Here is a 21,825-nt window from a genome sequence, read left to right on the forward strand (position 1 = left end):
AGTGAGATACACGGGACCTGTTCTAAGAGAAAAAGTTCCCTTAAAGCTGCCTCTCCAGAAGGCCTGGTGAGGTATGGAGGGTAATGGAAACCTTTTGCTCTGATTTATCCAAAAATTCCCCTCCAAATCTAAAGTCAGCTCTTCTTGGATATAGTCGTATATTATAAAAGCCATAATGCTGACACTGCAGGAAAAATATATAAGCAAAATGATTTCTGAGTTATGAAAGTCCCTCTCACTGGACTTTGTCTTCCACTGTCGTTGCAGTCTGACTGTTGTGTGGTTGTATGTGTTATTTGTTTGTTTTTGTTTTGTTTGAGGGGAAGGTGGCATTTTAGTCCAGTCTTCTGAGTTAAATAATAATAATAATAAAAAAAAACATTTGTATTGACACATTTTCTTCACAATTTTTCATAGGTGTGCCCAACTAACGGGCTGGTTGCCTTGTATTTCTATATTTATCCCTGTAACTGGGCCAGTTTCTGCCCTTTACTAAAACTGGATTTTAGGGATCAATTATGGGAATGAAAAAGCATTCCATCTGCCTGTGCATTACTGGGCCTTGGTGATAAATCTATTTGTGAAAGAACTTATTGCAGAACCTTCCATTTGGAATTATGCCTGCTTGGTAGTCAAATAGTGATTGTTCTTTGTTTTGTTTTTCCACTCAAAACAAAGCCTTTGTGAGGGGCTTCTTTACTCTGACTGAGGCCTCTCCTAATCTTTTATACTGACATCAGTTCGGTAATGTGACTATAAAGAGCTGTACTTTCATCGGAGCTAGTAAGCTTCCTTTCTCATGCAGGTTTTTTCAGGTTCATTCCATAGTTTCTGTTAGATTTCATTCTCTGCATGTGGTCTTCAGAAGTATGAGTTTATTAATGATGCTGACCATCCAAAGTGATCAGCAGTCTTTTCCATTTGTAGTATTTTGGGGAGGTGATTCTGTCATATTCTCGGTCCATCCCTCGTATTTCTGTCTTATAACTCTTTTTTTAAGCTTCTACATTTATGGTTTTTTTTTCAGAACAATAATCATAGAAGTCACTACTTACTGAGCATGATCATATCTTCTACATGGGCTATTTACTTGGTTATATTAGGTAGGCATTGTTAGTATCCCTATTTATGTAAAAGAAGTTTGAAGCCCACAAAGACTAGGAATGCACCTGACATATGGCCCAGGTTGAGATTCAAAACCCAAACTCAAGATCTTCCATTACACAAATAAGTTTGATTGCACAACAGAATCAAAACTGCTATTAGACCAATTAATGAAAAAGGTGACTAAAGGATCATAAAAAATGATACATACATACTTTAATCATTTTATTTTAACCTACACTTATACATAGGAGATTCTTTGACATATTATTTGCTGTAGGATCAAGATCTTTTGTTTAAGCATGTTCTATTTAAGGATGTTCTATTTGGGGTTTAACCTTGGTGTTGTTTTTCCTACAAACAATACCTACTTGTATCTATTATCTCACCTATATTTTCTGGTTTGTTATCGATTAAGTGTAGTCAAAACTTAAAGACACTTGCAAATCAATCTGAGTGTGAAATTCCCAGATTTTTCCAGTTTCCTCCCCAATCTTTTACATTTGTTTCAGCCATAAATATACTTCAGTCACTGTGTTTCTAGGGACCCATGTTTACAAAGTCCTTATAAAGCAGTTGCATTACTTTTCATAAAGCAGCAACTCTTTTGTATTCATATTTCATTAGATTATATAAGATTTGTTTATGTAACTGGAATAACAAGTACAACAGAGAAAAAGAAAAGCTCTGAAATAAATATACCTGGTTCTTGGTAAACAAACAGCTTTATTAGTGGAGAAGAATGTATACACAGAGTAGCTAGAAGGCTATATACTCTTTGCCTGAATGTTGGCTGTCAGTATTCATAGAGGAAATGTTCTGGTTTGTTGATGGAGCTTCTGCTCCACTTTTTAGTAAATCAGAGAAAGAGCTAACACATTTTCTGTGAAGACATGATATTGAAAGCTAAGCATAACACTGGTCTGGCAACAGAATTTTATTTTTACTTTACGAAGTTAGTTGGGTTAAATATTTCTCAAAGTTTCTACATAAACCCTCAAGTTTATAGTTCTTGTAAAGTTACAATTTGTGAAAAAAAACCCTATTGTATTTTTTGCCTCTTATTTATTTTAGATTTTGGTGATGTTTTTCAAATCTCAAAGGTTTAAGGTTACAGATTATCTATTATGATTTACTTATCATATATATGTGTTGCAATATTATACGGCACCCCATGCATATGTACAATTATTATGTTAATTAAAATTTTTTAAAAATCAGAGCTGCCTTTTTATATTGCAGTATGGCTTCATATTCACTTCAAGAAAAATCCTGAACTTCTTGGCATGGTTGAAAGTTATCTTATAATTTATTTTAAAAAATGGTGATGCAATGAGATGTTGGATGGATGGATATTTATAAACAAGAGACAGTCAGTTAATGGTTCAAATTCCCTAATGAAGAGTTCACTGCCTTTAGCTTGCTTGCAAAGAAAGATCCTCTGCAGGTGCCCATCCTCCAGAAACTACTATACCGAATCCTGACTCTTCTATGGGAGGGAAATAAACTTCTACCTTATTTGGATGAAAAAAAAAAAGTGCCTATTCCATGACAGCCAGACCCCCTAGGGGATGAAGCATCCTCAAAACAGAAGGAACCTGAATCCCTGAATCACTCTGTGAAGGAAATCTGCCTGCCAGCCTGTCATGGTGTAAGACCTAAAATGAAAGCCTGATATTATATGCTGCTTTGACATCTGGTAAATTGGAGGACCTCAAATGGCCTAACTGCAAGTTTACTTCCTACTCTGCTTTTTTAGATAAGGAGCTTTGTCCAAGCAACCTTCCTTATCGAAGGGACCAGGCACAGTGTCTGCTCATCCCTGAGCAATGGGTTTCAGTTCCCTGTCAGCCCCAGTGAGTTACTCCAACAAGCCAATCACATCCTCTACCAGGAATCCAGGACCACCCTGCCCCCTGGACACCACAAAACTTGACATCCATAGTCCTACTTGTTTACTCTGTTCCCCACTAGAGCCCCCAGACAACTATACATTGCATGTGCTTTCCCAGGACTGTAAGTACATGTGACTAATAATAAATAGCTCTCAATATAAAAAAGTCTTTATTACATCATTATTTAAACTTTATGTTTGGTTAGTGGGGTTTGAACCCAGGGATGTTGCTTTACTGCTGAACTACACCTCCAGCCCCTTCTTAAATTTTTATTTTATTTTGAGAGAGGGTCTCACTGAGTTGCTGAGATTAGTCTCAAACGTGAGATCTTCCTGTCTCAGTCTTCCTAGTAGCTGGGATTACAGGCATGAGTCACCATGCCCAGCTTTTAAAAACTTTTTATTAAGAAAGAAGTATAACTTTCTGCAGTCCTGGAGTACATATTTTTCTATGATTCACTATAAACTTTTCTACCATGTGTATATTGCTTACTTCTATAAAATCATCTGTTATGCAGTGTGACTTAGTGGAAGAGTGGAGGAAAAAAAAAAACAAAAAAACAAGACATTAGTCTGTGCTCAAAGAGTTGAAATTGCTTAACTTCCCAACTGAGTGATACAGCTTTGGGAAACCAGAACCATGTCTTTGACTCTGTCCCTTTTGTGTCTCAGTGCCTTGTTCAGAGTTCCAGTATTTGAAGGCTTTATAGATCTGTTTCTCTGTTCTGTTATTTGTGCTGTGTGTCCAGTAGTCTTTGTTTATTGATCACTGTACTCAAAAAATTATGTAAGCAGAGGAATTTGGGCCATGGATGAATGTAACTCCTTTAGAGATGTACATTTGGTTCGGTCAGGTTTTGTGATCAAAAGTGATTTGGGAAACATAAACCAAGTTCAAGTTTTGTTTAAAGTCCAGGCAGTAAAACCCAGGTTGTTAATCTGTTTGGAGGAATGGTTGTTTATTATTCTACCCTAGCTTAATAGTATTTCTTTTTGTAGTCTCAGATGACTGGGGAGAGGCCTCCCTATTGGACAAAGCACCTTATATGGACATTGACCTTTGGCTTCTGCCCTATTGCCTGGAGGTTTACAAAATCCAAGTTCAAATTTGCTGGGGAAATGCACTAAGGAAACAAAAGCAATTTCCTCGTTTGCTTCTTTCCCAGTGGTTTAATTTCCCCTCAGTTTTGTTTAGTAATTCTGTATTATCATGTTATCTATTTGTTGTTTTTAAGAAATTATTTACATTTTATCCAGCATTTCTGGCTCATTCCAGTAATAGTGTTGGTTTAAATGACCTGTCTTCAAATAGCTGGAAACTCACATTGTGAATTTAGGTGCTTAGTGTTTTGGTTACTGATCTGATTTAAAAGTGATACATAGACCATGTCACAGAAAATTTCTACTTTCCTTTTCCCTGAAAATGGTTTCCAATGAAGGCTTAATTTGGAGATGGGGTTGTGGCTCAGTGGTAGAGTTCTTGCCTAGCATGTGCAAGGTGCTGGGTTCTATCTTCAGTACCACATAAAAATAAATAAATAAAATAAAGGTATTGTGTCCAACTAAAAAAAGTACATTTTTAAAAAAAGAAGTCTTAATTTATCTTTCTACTTTGGTTTCCATATTAATGGAATACGAGTTTGCTTGAATCAGTATAAAATTCAAAGGCTGATCTTATCTAAAATAACAAGCAATGAATGGCAAGAAATCAATTTAAGGTGTGGGTTAATTAAACACAGTAGTGAGAAAAAAAGAAGATTTTATGTCTGGTGGGGAAGAAATGAAAAAGGATCATAGAAGCTCTTTCTGGGGGGGGGAGGACTGTTCAATGTGGTCACATCCAGAAGAGTAATGATCCAGATGTTTATATCTTCATAAAAGTTACTAAGTACAACAGTCATTTATACAAGTTGAAAAATGACCGGACGGTGACACTTCAGTTTTCTGGTACCAACAATGCAGCCATGAGGGGATTGTTTTTAAGTGGTTGTGTTATTGAAACAACATGTTTTATAAGCCTTTTATATTCACCGAAGTATCTACTGCACAGAGACTCTGCTGGGGATAAAACTGGTTGTGGGAGTTGCCTTGTTTATGTCCATGTTTTAAAGATAAGGGTTTTGGATTAGAAAACTGGAGACCTGAAACATCTATTGTAAATTTCAATATATTTAGATTTACTCTACGACTACATTTTGCTGTCTTCCTATTGTTAAATTTGAAAAATAAAATATTTTTTCTAATATTTTCTGTGTTAGAGAACTATAATTCATATTTTATAAAACTATAGAATAATGGCCCAAGGACTTTAATCTACATTTACTGAGTTTTAAACTTTACTAATTTGTATGCAAGTTCAAATTATTTCAGAAAAACTTAAAATACACATGGCTTAAATTTGGAGTCACATAAAGAATTACAATGAAAATAGCTTTGCCCCCATAAACCTGCTAATATTTTCCTCTTGCAAATAATATAATTAAAAAATGTCCTATCCAACTACTTATTCAAATAATACTTCTAATTGACATTTTGTAAATTTATAGCTTTCTAGCATTAATCGTGTTTCTTTTTTCCTTATCAAAAAGTTGTTTTCCTTGAGATGTTGAAGCTATTAACACATCATTTCTGAGTAAAAGTATGATTTCTAAAGTAAAAAAATTTTTTTTTTTGATAAAGACAAGACATAAGTGCATAAAAACATCCCCATGATCTTTAAGCCTAACCAGACCAAAATTGACTTCTCACAATTTAACCACAAATTCAGTTCTTTTTATTTGACCATAGTAAAAGGATTAAGAAATATACCCCGGAGCTTTTATGAAAAGCTGTTATGAACCAAAATGGGGTGTTATGTGTGTTTTAAAGCACAACAGTAAATCATCAACAGGAGTTAAAGTTAACTTCAGTGTTTCAATCCTTCAATAGACTATGGGGCCTTTTTATCCAAAATCAGTACATCTTTTGGGAAAAAAATATTTGTAAGCCATCGAATAAAATATCATTTATGGGAACAGAGAAGTACTGAGAAGACATTTGAAGATATTTATAAGGATTTTGAAACTTGAGAGCAAGTTTTTAAAGATTCTGAGGTGGCTTTCTATTGAAAATCTGAATGTCAGTAGTTATAGTCACTGCAGATTGTAGGAAGTGGCTGAGATGACCCAAAAAGTCAGTACATAATCATTTACAACTGGATTTCCATCTCAGTGAGGGCAAGCAAGAGCTTTGCTGTTTTTATTACTGCATCTCCAAATCTTAGAACTGGTTTAGAGTAGGTCTTCTGGGACTAGATTCCATCAAAAGAGAGCACCATGGATAGAAGCTGTACAGCACTGAGGTAAAGATAATGAGAAAGCCTTATGAGGGGTGAGGATGGTATTTTCTGGAGACTTAACCTAGAGACACTTTACCACTGAATCACATCACCAGATCCCCACCCTCCTTTTTTTTTTTTTGTTGTTGTTTTTATTTATTTTGAGATGGTCTTACTAAGTTACTTAGGGCCTCCCTAAGCTGCTGAGGGTGGTCTTGAACATGCAATCCTCATGTCTTAGCTTCTCAAACCTCTGGGATTATAGGTTTGTGACACTACACCCAGCAGAAAACTCCTATTTTAAACAAAAGAATGTTTTAAAAGGCAAATTTGAAGATTAATCCCTATACTTTCAATCCAAGTTTTAAAAAGAAAGATAGTAACATTGTGGAATTTTTCTGATTCCTGAATGAACTGATTTCTTTATTTCCTGTCAAAATAAGCACAGGAAATAAAGAAGCTCTAGTGAAGCTCTGTTTTTGTCACAGGAGTTTTGCACAGTGAGCAAATCCAGTGATTGTCTCAGGCAGATCCAGTTCACACAGGCTAGGCTGGGTCCCCCTCATCAGGGTTCATACTTGGGGAAGGACTGAGGGGGTTTGGGGGTAAAGTTGGGAGGATGCAGGAAGAGACAGACTGCAGGTAGAAATCTCTTTTCCTTCCGAACTGTGGCCTTTTCAACTTTGCCTTGTGGGTTCCTTTCCCTTCCCTCTGCTGCCTGTAATCCCCAGAGCATCCATCCTGTCATAATGGAGGGAGGTCTGTGGTGACAAAACAGCAACTATTTATGACCTACACTTTGTGTGGCTTTTATATTCTTTATATAAAGGGCCTCCAGAGGGAAGCTTTTCCTCTCCTCCTCTGCTTTCCATTGTTACCAGCTAGAAAATTTCTGTGAAACTCCAGCAGTTTTGGAGCTTAGTTCTGAGGCAGGAAGATGGGGGTCTGGAGACTGCTGCTGCTTCATCCCTCCCTGAGAAGCCGCCTGGGTTGGGAGGTGGTCTGTCCTTGCTTCCTTTCCTCAGGCAGACGTAAAGGAAGATGGCTCTCATGTTTAGCCAAATCATCTCCTTATAGAAGCATTGTTATCAACATATAGTAGGATCTCTTACATTATTAGCAAGCTCTGCTTTAGTAATTTTACACTATCAGATTAGTTTGTTCCTTGGTTTGGCTTCAGGTAATACAAATTGGGGATGGAACCATTGTAGTCATTTAGTTTGCTTTCCTATCCATTGATCTCCTAAAACACACAAAATTCTCAAATATGAATTAATACCATTGACTTGATTAGGAGGAACTCTTGTCTCAGAGCTCAAGGGAGCACATTCTTCTTGTTTGTTTTGTTTTCTTCCTTCCTTTGATTAGGTGAGTTTTAACTGCCTTTGTAGTGCATCTGCTTCTTTTCCCACATACCACCCACACTCTGTGGTGATAGAGTGACAATATATGCTGTTCAATTGCATGGCTGCTCTTCCTGGGTGGGGCCAGGGAGAGAGAAGGGGGATTAAGTTGCATATGGCTAGGTCAGTTGTTATTGAACACTACCCTGACTGATGCCTGATGTCTGCAGAGGATTTTCTTTGGATTCTGATCAATGGAGTGCTGAATAATGAAGACAGCAAATGACCATTTTTGCTCCTGTCTTTAAAAATGAAGTGTGTCCTCTCCGAAGGGCAATCTCTCTATGCTGGCTCTCAAGTTTAAACGTAAACGACAGCGTGTTCCTTACCTTTGATGGCAGACGCACGCTTTGCCCATTGATGGTCAAGATGCTTTGTGGCAGGAATCAGCTCTTGTTACAAATCCAGAACTCAGCCAGTGTTATGTCTCTGCTGGAGGCTTGATGGGAAGACCCCCTTTAATGTGGTGCATGCATCATTTAAATGGCTGTGAGCTCCTGGGACTGGAAACTGGTGCCCTGTCTGTGCAGAGGTCATCTGGTGAGTGAGCACTGCTCTCTTTGCTGGGAAAACTGATACTGATTTTTTTTTTTCTATCTAAACAGAAATCATAAGAAAGTGTGAGCAACAGAAATAGGCAAGAGGAGATGATTTTTAAAAAATCAGTTTCTCGCAGTTCACTATTGAATAAGTTAGTTATAGAGAGAGTTATCACTTTGTGGGAATGTCTACTCAGCCTAGCTTTTGAAAAAGGATTATGAGCTGCTAAACATCTCATATGGGAGCAATCTATTCCTTCATTGGGGAACAGATTAATTAAAATAGCACACCCGGAAAGAACTTTTCAAAATTGATTCTAGTTTGCTGAGATTTTTTTGTTCTGTGATTTGGATAGTACAAGCCACAGTGGGGACTTTCTGAGTGGGTTCCTTTCAAGATGGGTTGATTTAAGAGTCCTGAACTTCAGTCCTCCTGCCTTTAAGTTGTCCTAAGAAAAACAGTCTGGAACAAGTCATTTGCCTTCTAGCATCCTCATCTGTAAAAACACAGTTCCTTTGCTTCTCTGAGGCACATCCAAAAATGATTTGAGAAAAGTAAGCTAAGTTTTTAAAGATTTGGCAAACACAGTGCTTTGTACAATATGTATGTCAGTCAAGCTAATATCCAGCTAACATCTGATTCATTATCTTTCTTCATGAGATGAATCGATGCAAAGAACGCTCATACTTTTTTTGCGAAAAGTTGAAGGGAGTCCTGGAGACAAGATTGCTTCAAGCATGTCTAAGCATTTTGTTGTTGTTGTTATCAAATTGAACTTTAAAACTGTGAAATTTTATTGGCATTATAAAACAGCATAATTAAATTGAGGCTGCCCAATTTTACAATTGGGTCTCTATTGAGCTCATTAAAGGCTAATGAAATAAGTACTTCTTAAATTTTAAGAAAAATTTATAACGGACACTGCTTACTTTCTTCTCTAGCTGTGCCTGTGATTTTTCACTTTCCTACTGAGAAATCAGATGGGTAGATGATACTATGAGATGCTGTGAGCAGATACTATGAGATAGGGGGAAGAGCCTGTCCTAGAAGAACTCTCCCAGTCACCCTCATCAACAGAAAAAACACTGTAGGAGACTCGGCCCCACATTCTATTGGGACTCTTGTTACTAAACCAAAAAAGGATATTCATGAATCACATGTGACTTGCTTGTTGCAAACATTTTTTTTAAGTACTTAGAGAAAAGAGACTGGCAGATGGCATTGAGAATGCCCCATGCTCCAGTCTTGCTGCCTCCCTGCATTACTTTTGACTAATGACAGTTTGGGGCACCACAATAGTTGGTTTTCTTGTGGTGCCTGGGAGAAGAAAACACGTGCCATGTGTTCAGGGGGTAAGCAATGGTTAAGGAGCTAGAAGAATCCTAACAATCCAGGTTATCCTCCCAAGAAGCCCAAGTAACCAGGTGTGTTTCTGTGTAAACATGTAAGACTTTCCAGAGAAAGGAGTTAGGTAATAATGAGGTCGATTTGGTTTATTTTCTTTTTGGAATCTGAATTCTCAGCTGTTCAGATCTGAGAAGAATGATACCCCAAACATAACAGAACTTACTTCTCTTTCTCCCTTTCTCAACCTGCTGCAAGTTGCATGACCTGTGACCAATTGTGTTCCAAATGCCACACTGCCCCTGCCCTGGTGACTGTTCTTTCATTTGACCATTACTTGCATCAGGTGAAGTGCTGGCTTCTCTGTACTGCCATGGAATGCATTTTACTTGCTTGTAGGATATTTTTTATTAATTTACTATTTTCTACCTAAAAATTTCAAATGTTACCTAAGCTAAAACATCTAGGGCCTACCCAGAGTAGAGAAAATTAGTATTTTTCCCTCTGAGAAGAGTTACTATTTTACTATCTTCTTACAGTACAGGAAATGAGACTTGATATTCTTCATTTAGCTTCAAAAACCATCATTTTCTAAGAGAACACTTTCAATACTTAAAACAATTTTCAGTAATAATAGGATATATGCAGACTCAAATACATTAATTGATTTGAATTAATAATTTAAATTAATAATTTACATTACGATTTTTCTCCTAAAATGTAAAAGTTGGAGTGGTGTCCACGATCCACTTTGTGTCACACAGTGCCTCCAGCCAAGAGTGAATTATTAAGAAGCGAGTGCCATTCTTGACATCCTATTGGCCCTTGATAAAATTGTGGCAAAATTCTGAAAATGTAGTAGTATATGCAGTTGGGTTATGATGGAGAATTTCATTTTCTTGAGTTAACAGGCTGGATCCTCTGTATTCTTTCATTGCCATTCCCTACATGAACATCCAGAAATTTTAATCTTGCTTTACTCCATCACATTGCTTTTCCTGTTAACTTATCTATAACCAACGCCTTTGGTAATGAATTTCCAGAGCCTGTGTGCCCCTCTTAGAGAGAGAGCGGTTTAGGCGGTGTGTGCTTTCCCTGTCCCCTTTCTCTACCCCTGCCTTCCTCTCCTTCTTTTGAGCGCCCCCCTCTTTCTCCCAGGATTACCCTGCTGAGCCCAGATTACACCCTGTGCTCACTGACAGCTCCTTTCGATTCCTTGCTTAATGCAGCTCCCTAGAGCAGCCCGCGTGGGTCTGGAAACCACACAGCCAACACCGGCTACTCCCTTCCCAGACCTGTTCATCCCTGTGGTTGCCACGGGAATGGCAAGTAACTCCAACTCTGCGGGGCTTCTCCAAAAACGGCAGCATTGATTCTTTTCTTTAAATGCACCTTGGAGAAGGGAAGGGCTGGGAGATTTAAAAGGCAGGGATTCCTGTCATGCGCTACAGCAGAGCCATCCGTAGCAACAGCAGAAGAAGCAGCAGCAGCACCGCGGCGGCGGCGGCGGCGGCAGCAGCAGTGAGTCCTTTAGCGAGAGACTGCACCATTTTCTTCCCACCCTGCATAGAGGTGTGGTTGGAAGCGGCAATAAACTACCCACCCCTAGCAGTTTCACAGAGGTGGCCTCTTCCTGGCTCCAGTCAGAAGACACAGACTGTCTGGAGGAGTCCCCAAAGACTGTTCCAATTGGTGATGTGTGTCTAAGGAAGGCTTTTTCAACTAGTAGGATGCTTGTCTGCACTTGCGGCCACCCAACTGCTGAAGAGCTCCAAGTCTAGTGCTCCGCCTTCCCCTGGGACCATTTCTGAGTGTGGGTGCACACCTATGCCTCTGTGTGCGTGCAGGTGTGTGCGGCTGAGGGACTCCGCTTGGGATCAGGGTACCCTGTAGTGAATTATGGGTGCTGCAGAGGCTGGAACAAGATTATGACCGAGCTCGGGGGCGGAGTGGATTATTTTGTGAGTGTTCTGGCTGCCAGCCATTGCTCTGGTGGGGAAAATCACATCTCCATATAGCTCTCAAATCACCTGGATTGCTGGGGAGTGGAAACTGATCCTCTGCAACTGCTTCTGCTGATTTCCCCCGCAAAATGGCTCACGCTGCTGCTTCTATTAAAAAAGTTCGAGAGGCTGAACTGGATGAAAAGGAAAAAAATCTGGAGAGAGAGAGAAAAAAACAACGGAAAATCCCCAGAGACCGTATGGAACGGAAAAGAAAGGTATGAGGAGCATCACTTTAACCTTTTCCCTCTGTAACTCTGTGTGGAACCATCAGCCTCAGAACTGGCAACTTCATCCTCCCTTTCTCCATCATTCCCCTGCACCATTTCCAAGCTCAGTTTGCAGCCTAGAGCTCATGCCTACATTTGCTGCATTGGGAGGAGATGCCTGAGCAGAGTGAATTCCCTTTGCTGTAACCAAGCAAAGCAAAATATGCCTTCGTGTCATTTACCCCTTTTTTACCCACTCAATTAAATTTATTCGATCTCAGAGACAGGTGCTTTCTCCCTCCAAGAGATTCAGCACTTGTCATAGAAGAAGGAAAGGGTTGATTTATGGCTAGAGGGTTAAGATATTTTCCTCCTTCCCTGCCTCTACTACTCAATCATTAGCACCTGTCTCCTCAGTGACTGTATATTTGATGTAGACCTCTGGTAAAGAACAAACCACAGGTTTTATGTACTCTTTTCCCTTCTGACAGTTGACACTGTCAAAATGCGCTCAAAATATTGATGCAGTGAGCTGTGTCTCTGCATTTATAAAACTCTATTTTTTTGTTTTCTATCATTAATACCATAATTTTCTTTTCTGAGTTTGACAATTAAACAGAAACGCCAAGTTAAACAAAGGAATGAAATTCCCTTTACGTTAAACTATAGAATTGTCTTCTCTTTCCCTTAAAGTGATTTTTTCTCCTTTAAAATATAAATAATCTCATAAATTGATGGAACTGAGTTACTCATTTACCATTGGGTCTGGATCTATAAAGGAAGAGTTCTCTGTTAAATGCTTTAATTAACAAAGTAGGTCACTGAATAATTTCAGAAGATGATAAATGGCATATTACATTAGCAGATCATAGATATAGTGGTTTGTACACAAGCTGTTGTTAAACATAGCTCTGGGATTAAGGATGCACCAGGGATACATATGCTTAGTAATCCATTTGCTCAATGGATTTTTCTTTGTTTTTTTCTTCCATAACAGACATGTTTACCTTTGCATTTGGGGAATATTGTTTTTGCCTCATTTTTAGAGAGATACTCAAGGACCCACACTGAGTTGAGATCTTACTGCATAAGGATTTGCACATTTCAATTTTACTACTGGTTAGATCAAATTGTTGTTAGTGGGCTGTACAAATAAAATTAGCAGTACATAATGATTTCCCTTCTGGGGAAAACTTTAATACTGTTTGACCTTTAAAAGGCCTTGTTTCAAGGGTGCATTAATTCTCTTTTATAATATCAAAAGTCTTTTGACCATTTTTATGGAAGTTGGTTTCTTTCTTGACAGCTACTGCAGTTCTGTTTCTAATCCTCCAAATGGAACATGACTACATAAAGTAATTTCCTATGTTTGTGTCTTTTTTATCTTTTGTTCTCCAAAACATAGTATATTATTTCTTGGTCAGGAGTGCTTGTTCAGCATCCAGTTGTGACCTAGCAACTTTGATTAGTTGGAGTACCATGCACACACCTGAAAAGTATGGCCTCGTTCTGATTTGTTTCTGCATCCAGTTCCATGTTATTCCTTTTCTATGCCTTGTTAAAACTGAAAAATTATATTGTTAAAATGCAAAAGTGCCAGTAGTTTTTGGGAGTCTGAATTGCTTGGGTGCTGCATTGCCTTAGCTTGACTCCGGCTCTGTAGGCAAGATCATTGGCTAGTAATGTGGTCATATGACAGAATCATCTGATCTTCACATTTACATGTCATTAAGCTAGAACCAGAGTAAATGGGGGAATAAAGGCATAACTACTATTTATTCTTGTTTTTCTTCTTTTTCATATTCCTCCTCCTCCCTTTTCTACTGCAGATGCATGTGGTATCACATAGATATTTACAGAGCTCGACAAATGCTTGATAAAACAGTGGGTGTGTTTTTGTGCTGTATCAGATTTATTTTTTAGAAAGACAACCATCTCTCCCACCCTGCCATACAAATACTCACCTGACCCAGTTTTCAAATTTGATTTGAGAGAAAAAGCTACCTCATTATTATTCCATAAGGTGTATATAATGATAGTGCATGGAAAGATGAATAAAAGGGTGGTTGCCTATTAGTGGAATTCTAGAGCATCATCTCCAAAAATAATATAAAAATTATCATTCTATTTTTTTTTGCCAAAGGCATTTTGTAATATAAAAAGATATATTAAAGATACAGGTAATGGAGTATATCATGTATCTTTTTCATATCTATTTGAAAAACTTCTTGCTAATGAACTTGTTTAATCAAAAAATCCAGATGAGACCTATCCCAATGAAGGTAAAATTTAATTATGGAGCTTGAAAAATACATAAGGTGATTTTGAAAGGAATTCTTTAAAAGCAAGGTAAAGATGTTGATTCTTAAAATAATTAAATTAAGCAGCCTCAGATTTACACTTTTTATTTATTTATTTTTTATTTTTTGGTACCAGGGATTGAATTGAACCCAAAGGTGCTTAACTACTGAGTCACATCCCCAGCCCTTTTTGTTTTTTCTTTTTCTTCTGAGATGCTGTCTCACTAAGTTGCTTACGGCCTCACTAAATTTCTGAGGCTGGCCTTAAACTTGCAATCCTCCTGCCTCAGCTTCCTGAGCTGCTGGGATTACAAGCATGTACAACTGTTCCTGGCTGAACTTCACTTTGATATACTTTTGTTAACCTGCTATTAGATAAAAGAATATTTGCTCTATTATTTTTATTCCATAAAACATTTAGAGCCAATTTCAATTATTTGTAAACCTGAAACACTTTATATGTTTGATTAGTCAAACCCTTATACCAAAGTTTTCAGTGGTGTGATTTTAGAAAATGCCTCTTTGTATACTAAGGGATCTCATTTCAACCTCATTATAAGCAGAATTTATTTTAAGATAATATGTTCATGCTTCCTTAGGCTATACTCTGCATAGCTAATATTTAAATGCTCGTTGTATTTGTGTCATGCTGCACACAGCTAGAATGAAACCAAGTTTTAAGCAAATGGACCAAGATTTAAGATTAGTTGAAACAAATTAACTTGTATTTGTTTGCACAAAAGGGTATATTGATCTGGCTTTTTATAGGAATAAGATGATATATTCTGTTAACTTAAAGTGTTCTCTTTCTATGTCCAATTTCTAGTTCCTATATTAGAATCTAATAATTTTAGACTTAAGAAGGGTACCAAAAGGAATGGCTAAGTGAACTATCAGAGTTTTAACAAACTTTTAAGACTTAGTGACTTCAGGTCTTTCTACGAATAACCAACTACTATTTCTAAGCTTTTTTTTTTTTAATATGGGAAAAAATTTTCAGGGAATGAGTAAAATAAAAAAACAACAACAACAAAAAATTGCATCCTTGAGAGTAAAGCATATATTTATTTGTTTTGAGTTTTTAATGGTGTATTATAACTATACATAATAGTGGGATTTGCTATTATATATTTGTACATTCACATAGCATAAATTAGTCTATTTCATTCTCTGTACCTCCCCCTTTCCTTTTTCTCCTCCCTCCCCCCAATGCCCTTTCTCTACTAGTCCCTCTTCTATTTCCATGAGGTTCCTCCCTTTCTCTCTCTCTCTCTCTCTCTCTCATCATATGAGAGAAAACACATGACCCCTGACTTCTGAGTCTGCTTTATCTCACTTAGCATGCTGTTCTCCCATTCACCCATTTTCCTGCAAATGACATGATTCCATTCTTCACGACTGAGTAAAACTCCATTGTGTGTATAGACCACATTTTATTTATCCATTCATCTGTTGATAGACATCTAGGTTCATTCCATAACTTATTTGTTATGAATTGAGCTGCTATAAACATGAGTATGCATGCATCACTATAGTATGATGACTTTAATTCTTCAGAATAAATACCGAGGAGTGGAATAACTGGTTCATATGGTGATTACAGTCTTAGTCTTTTGGGGAATCACCATATTGATTTCCACAGAGGTTGTACTAATTTGCAGTCCTACCGACAATGTATACTAATTTACAATTATTGTAGTTTTGATTTGCATTTCTCTGATTGCTAAAGGTGTTATACATTCTTATATATTTGTCGGTTGTTTACATTTCTTCTTTTGAGAAATATCTGTTTAGTTCATTTGCAAATTTACTGATTGTGGGGTTTTTTTGGTGATTTTTGAGTTCTTTATATATTTTGGATATTAATCCTCTGTCAAGAGAGTAGCTGACAAATGTTTTCTCTCTGTACACTCTAAACTGTTTTCTTTGCTGTGCAGAATTAAAGTATATATTTAAATAACCTTTTTCATTAAACATATGATAATGAATTTTCAAATAAACAGCTATAATCTCCATTTCTCAGCTTGGACATACCATTCTCCAATCAATCACAATGTTTCCAACACTTATTAGAATCATAAAAGACAATTTGACCATTTCTTAGCAATACTGATGCTCAAGAAATTCTTCCTATTATTTTAATTTATACTATTAAAATTCCAGAGTTTTCACTTAGTGAAAAAATATTTATAATAATGTATTAAGTACCTATAGGAGCCTAAATCTGACATTTTCACACAGAGTGCCATTTAACCTTATTAATAATTCTATATATATGAGGTACTATTCTGCACAAATAAGGAAACCAAGACACAGAAAGTTGTGGAACTTCTTTAATCATGCACAACCAGGTTATGACAGTGTGAGAATTTAAACCCTGGTTCTGTTTGGTTATACAGTTGATTGAGGAGTAAAGGTAAGAGGATTTCTTGATTTTGTACCAACAGTGAAGACAAGTAAATCATTTAATCTACTAATATTTATATTTCTTTACCTCCAAAATGCTTTTCTACTGCTGAAATTTAAGTATTGTGAAAATAAATGAAATAATGTATAGAGGGAAACTATATAAATTGAAGATTGTGATTCTATTACAATTGCATCAAAATATTTCATGAGATTTACTGGAAAATTACTGGCAGTCAACATTTACTCCTTAAATTGTTGCCAGTTGCTGGCAAAGATAAACTCTCAGGTTATCATTCTTTATTACAATTTCTTCAGTATTTTAAAAAATGTAACTGCATACTTACATTTATTAAAGTACAATGTGATTTTGCATGGGATTAAATGAAATCTTTCTTCTACACCTTTTCATTGAATCTCACAAGAAAAGATTCTGATTGGTTCTTTGTTTACCTGTATGTAGTTATTCTTTTGAAGGAATCAGGATTAACTATTTCTAGGATAGCTTTTGTGGGACACCCCCACCATATTCTGTGTATTTGGTTTTTTAATTGATGGCAATAAGAGTTATTACTGAGTCTATATAATGGATGCCTCACCAATTTACAAGGGGACATTGAGAGGTAAAGATTTTTAAAAGTTATACTGGTAAGTTTTTAGTGGAAGAGTATTTTACTTGCAAGTTGAGAGAATATTTTCTATCACTTTTGAATTATAAGAATTATAAGAATTCATTGGTGATTCAGTAGTTGCCCCTTGTCTGAGGTGTTGCTTTCCATGGTTTCAGTTTCCTAAGGTAAATTGCTATCTGAAAATAGTCTAGAGGAAAATAATTCATAAGTTTTAAACTGTGCATTATCCTAAGTAGTCAGATGAGATCTTCTGCCATTCCAATCTGTCCCACCCAGAATAAGAATCCTCCTTTTGTCCAGCATACACTTGCTGGACATGTCCCCTGCTGTAGTCACCTAGTAGCCCTGTCAGTTACCAGATGATTGTCATGGTATCACAGTTCTTGTGTCCAGCTAACCCTTTTAAACATCATAGTGGCCCCAAGGGGCAAGAGAAGTGTTGCTGGCTATTTGGATATACCATGCTTCCTTGAAGTAAGAAGGGGAAAGTACAAGATGGTTTGAGAGAGACCACATTTACATAACTTTTATTAGAGTTTCTTTTTCCTTTTGTGACATTTTATTATTAGCTATTGTTGTTAATCTATTATTGTGCCTACTTTATAAATAAAACTTCAACATAGGTTTAAATGTACACATAGTATTTGGTACTATTCGCAGTCTCGGGTAGCCACTGGGGTCTTGGACTGTGTCTCCTGCAAATAACAGGAGACAACTATAAATGTGAACTATGACAAGTGACAAGCTGTGCCTGCTTCTCCCTGTGGTCTGTGAGTGAACCCTGCTGTGTAGGAAGAGAGTGGGCAGGCTGATCATCCCTCCTGTCCTTGAGCCTTCTGCTTGGGGACTCAGCAGCCTGATTCCAAAGGGCAGTGCAGCTTTGGAAGCAGCAACACTTAGTCAAGAACCACGTATGTACGAAGATTTCTGGGCACCAAACCAAATACGATGTGATTAAAAATACAAACCATAACTGAGTAATGTGGCCCTGTATAATGTATTACATTCTAGACCTCTCCAAACATGGAAAATTCCTTGTGACATTTTTTAGGAACTACATCAATCTGTCTTTATGTGACTAACTCCCCAGAATTTCTTTATCAATATGTTGATATTTGCAGAAACCACACTGACACAGGTAGATGTGTGATGTCTTGAACTTTATCTGGACAGATGTCCTTCCCAAGTCCTAATGTTCATTTGTAAATGAGAAAGTTTTGATCATTAACTTATCCCATTTCAGTCTAAATAAACGTGTTGAGGTACAGTTATTTGAATGTGAAAGCTTCCATAAAATCATCATATTTTAAACCAGCTTCTTCCTTAAAATTCCTTCCATTCCCTTTTCTTAGCTCAATTCACAAATCCTTTCTTGGCTAGAAGAATTATTTTTATGTAAATTTTCTAACACTATTAATGGCACTCTTTACCAGCACCGTAAATCTGAGTTTTTATTAGTTTTTTAATTATAAAGAACCTCTTTCAACTACTGAGTGGGTGACTAACTACCAGATTGGGGGTACAGCTGTCAAATTTACGTGATTGTGGCAAAAATAGATAAAATTATATGCCTTGAGATGTTTTTAAGAAGACTTTTGAAAAAAAAAAAAAGGTAGATCTTAATTTAAAAAGCTACTGTGAGTGAGTTTGATTTATTTTTGGCATTTAAAGTCTTATATACAGCCCAATTAATATTTTCTCTTAATCTGCATTCATCTAAACATTTTAATCTTTTAAAAATCAGGAGGAATTCATTGGTGATTTTTATTATAAAAATTTTAATATTATTAGACATCTTATTCATTGATTATATAAAAATAATAACATTTACAGCATATTTTGACAGCAAAAAGAATACTTAAAATACTTTGTAGAAGTTTTGCAGGAATCAGTGGAAATACAAAGCCATTGGAGTATGACCCTTTCACTCCAAAGGTGGGTTGTGATTTTAAATGCTTACTGTGGCAAGTCTCATCAGAATCATCTGGCTCTACCCCATTCAAAATAATCAGAATCCTGAGGTAGAAGGGGAAGGAAAGCAGAGCATAATCTACATATTTTTAAAAACTCCCTTGATAATTTAAACCAGCATTGGAAACAACTAAAATAAATATTTGTGTTCGTTCACCAACCTCTAATCTACTTCATCTTGAAATATGGAGCAGAAACAGATTTATGGATGATAATAAGAATGACTCTAAATTGCCATGAGAAAATTTTTTCCATGTGTAGATAGGAAACACTGGCAACCTTTTGAAACTTTAATAAGAATAATTAGTCTATATAATAACCAATTAATTCTGAGCACGGAGAGGAGGAACAGGTGTTTAAGTTACCTTGTCAGGCTTCACGATTTGCAGGTTGACTACATTTTCCCTCGTGAGATAATCTTTCAGAAGGAGACTTGGGTGTTTCTGAGTTTTACATAAACTAAATTGAGTTTGAGCACTCATCTAAACCTAAGTTTTTGAAGAAAAGTACTAGATTGTGGTTTTAAAGTTACTTCTTAAACAGGCTGTGCTGTTTTGAAAGAATGAGACTAAATGTCCTAGGGAATTAATTGGTAACTTAGCAGCCATGGAGGCCTCAAATCTTTGGAGATGACAGCACTTCTAGAAATTCTAATACAGGTCAGCAGCTATTTTTTTGTTTCTTGTACTTGACTTTGGTCGATCTCTTTGATCTATTCACACAAAATGTCATTTATGGGAAGAAGAAGAAGAAGGAATAATAAATGAATAATCTCCCCTGAATCTTCAGATATTTCCTTTTAATATTTTTTAAAATTTTTTATTTGTTATATGTTTTATTTGTTCTAATTGGTTTACATGACAGTAGAATGCATTTTGACACATTGTACATAAATGGAGTATAACTTCTCATTCTTCTGGTTGTACATGATGTAGAGTTACACTGGTCATGTAATCATATATGCACATAGGGTGATGATGTCTGATTCATTCTACTATCCTTCACACCTGCATATCCCCTATCCTCCTTCACTCCTCTCTAATTCAAAGTGCTTCTATTCTTCCCTAGTCTCCCTCACCCCCTTATTGTGAATTAGTGTCAGCATATCAGAGAAAACATCCAGCCTTTGGTTCTTTGGAATTGGTTTATTTTGCTGAGCATAATATCCTTCAGTTCCATACATTTACCTGAAAATGCCATAATTTCATTCTTCTTTAAGGCTTAGTAATATTCCATTAGTAATATCTCATTAGCTATTGTGAATTGAGCTGCTATAAACATTAATGTGGCTGTGTCATTGTAGTATGCTGATTTTAAGTCCTTTGGGTATATGCTGAGGAGTGGGATAACTGGGTCAAATGGTTCCATTCCAAGTTTTCTGGTGAATCTCCATACTGCTTTCCGGAGTGGTTGCAACAATTTGCAGTCCTACCAGCAATGTATGGGTTACCTTTTCCCCCATATCCTCGACAACATTTATTGTTGCTTGTATTCTTGAACATTGCCATTCTGATTAGAGTAAGATGAAATCTCAGTGTAGTTTTGATTTGCATTTCTCTAATTGCTAGAGATGTTGAACATTTTTTTCATATATTTGTAGATTGTATATCTTCTCCTGAGAAATGACTGTTCAGTTCATCTATTGATTGGGGTTATTTTTGTTTGTTTTGGTGTTAAATTTTGAAGAAAAGATAGCCTCTTTACCAAATGTGCTGGGAAAACTGGAAATCCATATGTAGCAAAATGAAATTAAACCCCTGTCTCTCACCCTGCACAAAACTCAACTCAAAGTGGATCAAGGACTTAGAGACCCTGTGCCTAATAGAGAAAAAAGTAGTCCCAAATCTTCACCATGTCAGCTTAGGAACTGACTTTCTTAAAATGAGACTCCTAAAGCACAAGAAGTAAAATCAAGACTCGATAAATGGGATGGATTCAAACTAACTTCTTCATAGGAAAGGAAACAATAATGGGAAGAGAGAGCCTACAGAATGGGAGAAAATCTTTACCACATACACCTCGGATAGAGCATTAATCTTTTAATATTTTTAAATTCTCAACTTCGTATGGTATGAGGGTCTTTTATTTGTTTTGTTTTGTTGTTAGTTTGGCATGAATATGTGACCAGTTGAGGTGTCACTCTCTTGTTAGCTAACTGTCAGTTTCTAGGGCATCAGAAAGGAATCCCTTACTCAGTTGAATAGAATTCTGGAATAGTCTTTTTAGCACATACAGTTAGAACTACTCCTTCAGTTTTCCCTATTTTCATTAGAAGTTCTGCTATAGAAAGCACCCATAGAGCTTCATTTATATCCAACTTAGACTTCTTCTAGATATATCCTTTCATTGTATATTATTACTATGCTACTTATAATGGGGAATAGAAAACACTATCAGTAATATTAAGGAAGAGAAATATAAGGGGGACAATCATCATCATAAAGATATTAATCAATTTATTCAGTTAGGAGTAATACCATTATTTTACATTTATATCTATTTCTCGACTTTTTACTTTTTGCATGGTGACCTGTTAATTACCAATTTTAACTCACTTGTTTCTAATCTGCTAAAAACATGCCGATTGTAAGAGTGACAGTGACTTTTCTTTGTGTATTTACATATCATTAATGATAGTTTTGCTAAATGTCTGCTTTTTAGGGCACCATTTAATCTCAGGACTATTTTTTAAAAGCAAATGAT

At 36.5% G+C, this 21,825-nt stretch overlaps 1 protein-coding gene across 50 annotated transcripts in view; it reads left to right on the forward strand.

The window, feature by feature from the left end:
* Positions 1-21,825, forward strand: part of Ank2 (ankyrin 2) — a 554,279-nt gene that overhangs the window by 278,015 nt on the left and 254,439 nt on the right. For 6 of the 50 annotated variants that reach the window (XM_048813786.1, XM_048813782.1, XM_048813773.1 and 3 more), the window contains exon 1: positions 10,893-11,822. The exons of 24 other annotated variants lie outside the window; for them this stretch is intronic. In XM_048813786.1, coding sequence (XP_048669743.1) covers positions 11,694-11,822 — 129 coding nt within the window. In that variant the 5' untranslated portion in view covers positions 10,893-11,693. Of the gene's footprint in view, positions 1-10,858; positions 11,823-21,825 lie in introns of those variants that run through there. 20 more of the 50 variants (XM_048813789.1, XM_048813793.1, XM_048813776.1 and 17 more) reach the window with 11 other exon arrangements.

Source organism: Marmota marmota, unplaced genomic scaffold (genome assembly GCF_001458135.2).
Source record: "Marmota marmota marmota unplaced genomic scaffold, marMar, whole genome shotgun sequence".
NCBI classification, from domain to species: domain Eukaryota; kingdom Metazoa; phylum Chordata; class Mammalia; order Rodentia; family Sciuridae; genus Marmota; species Marmota marmota.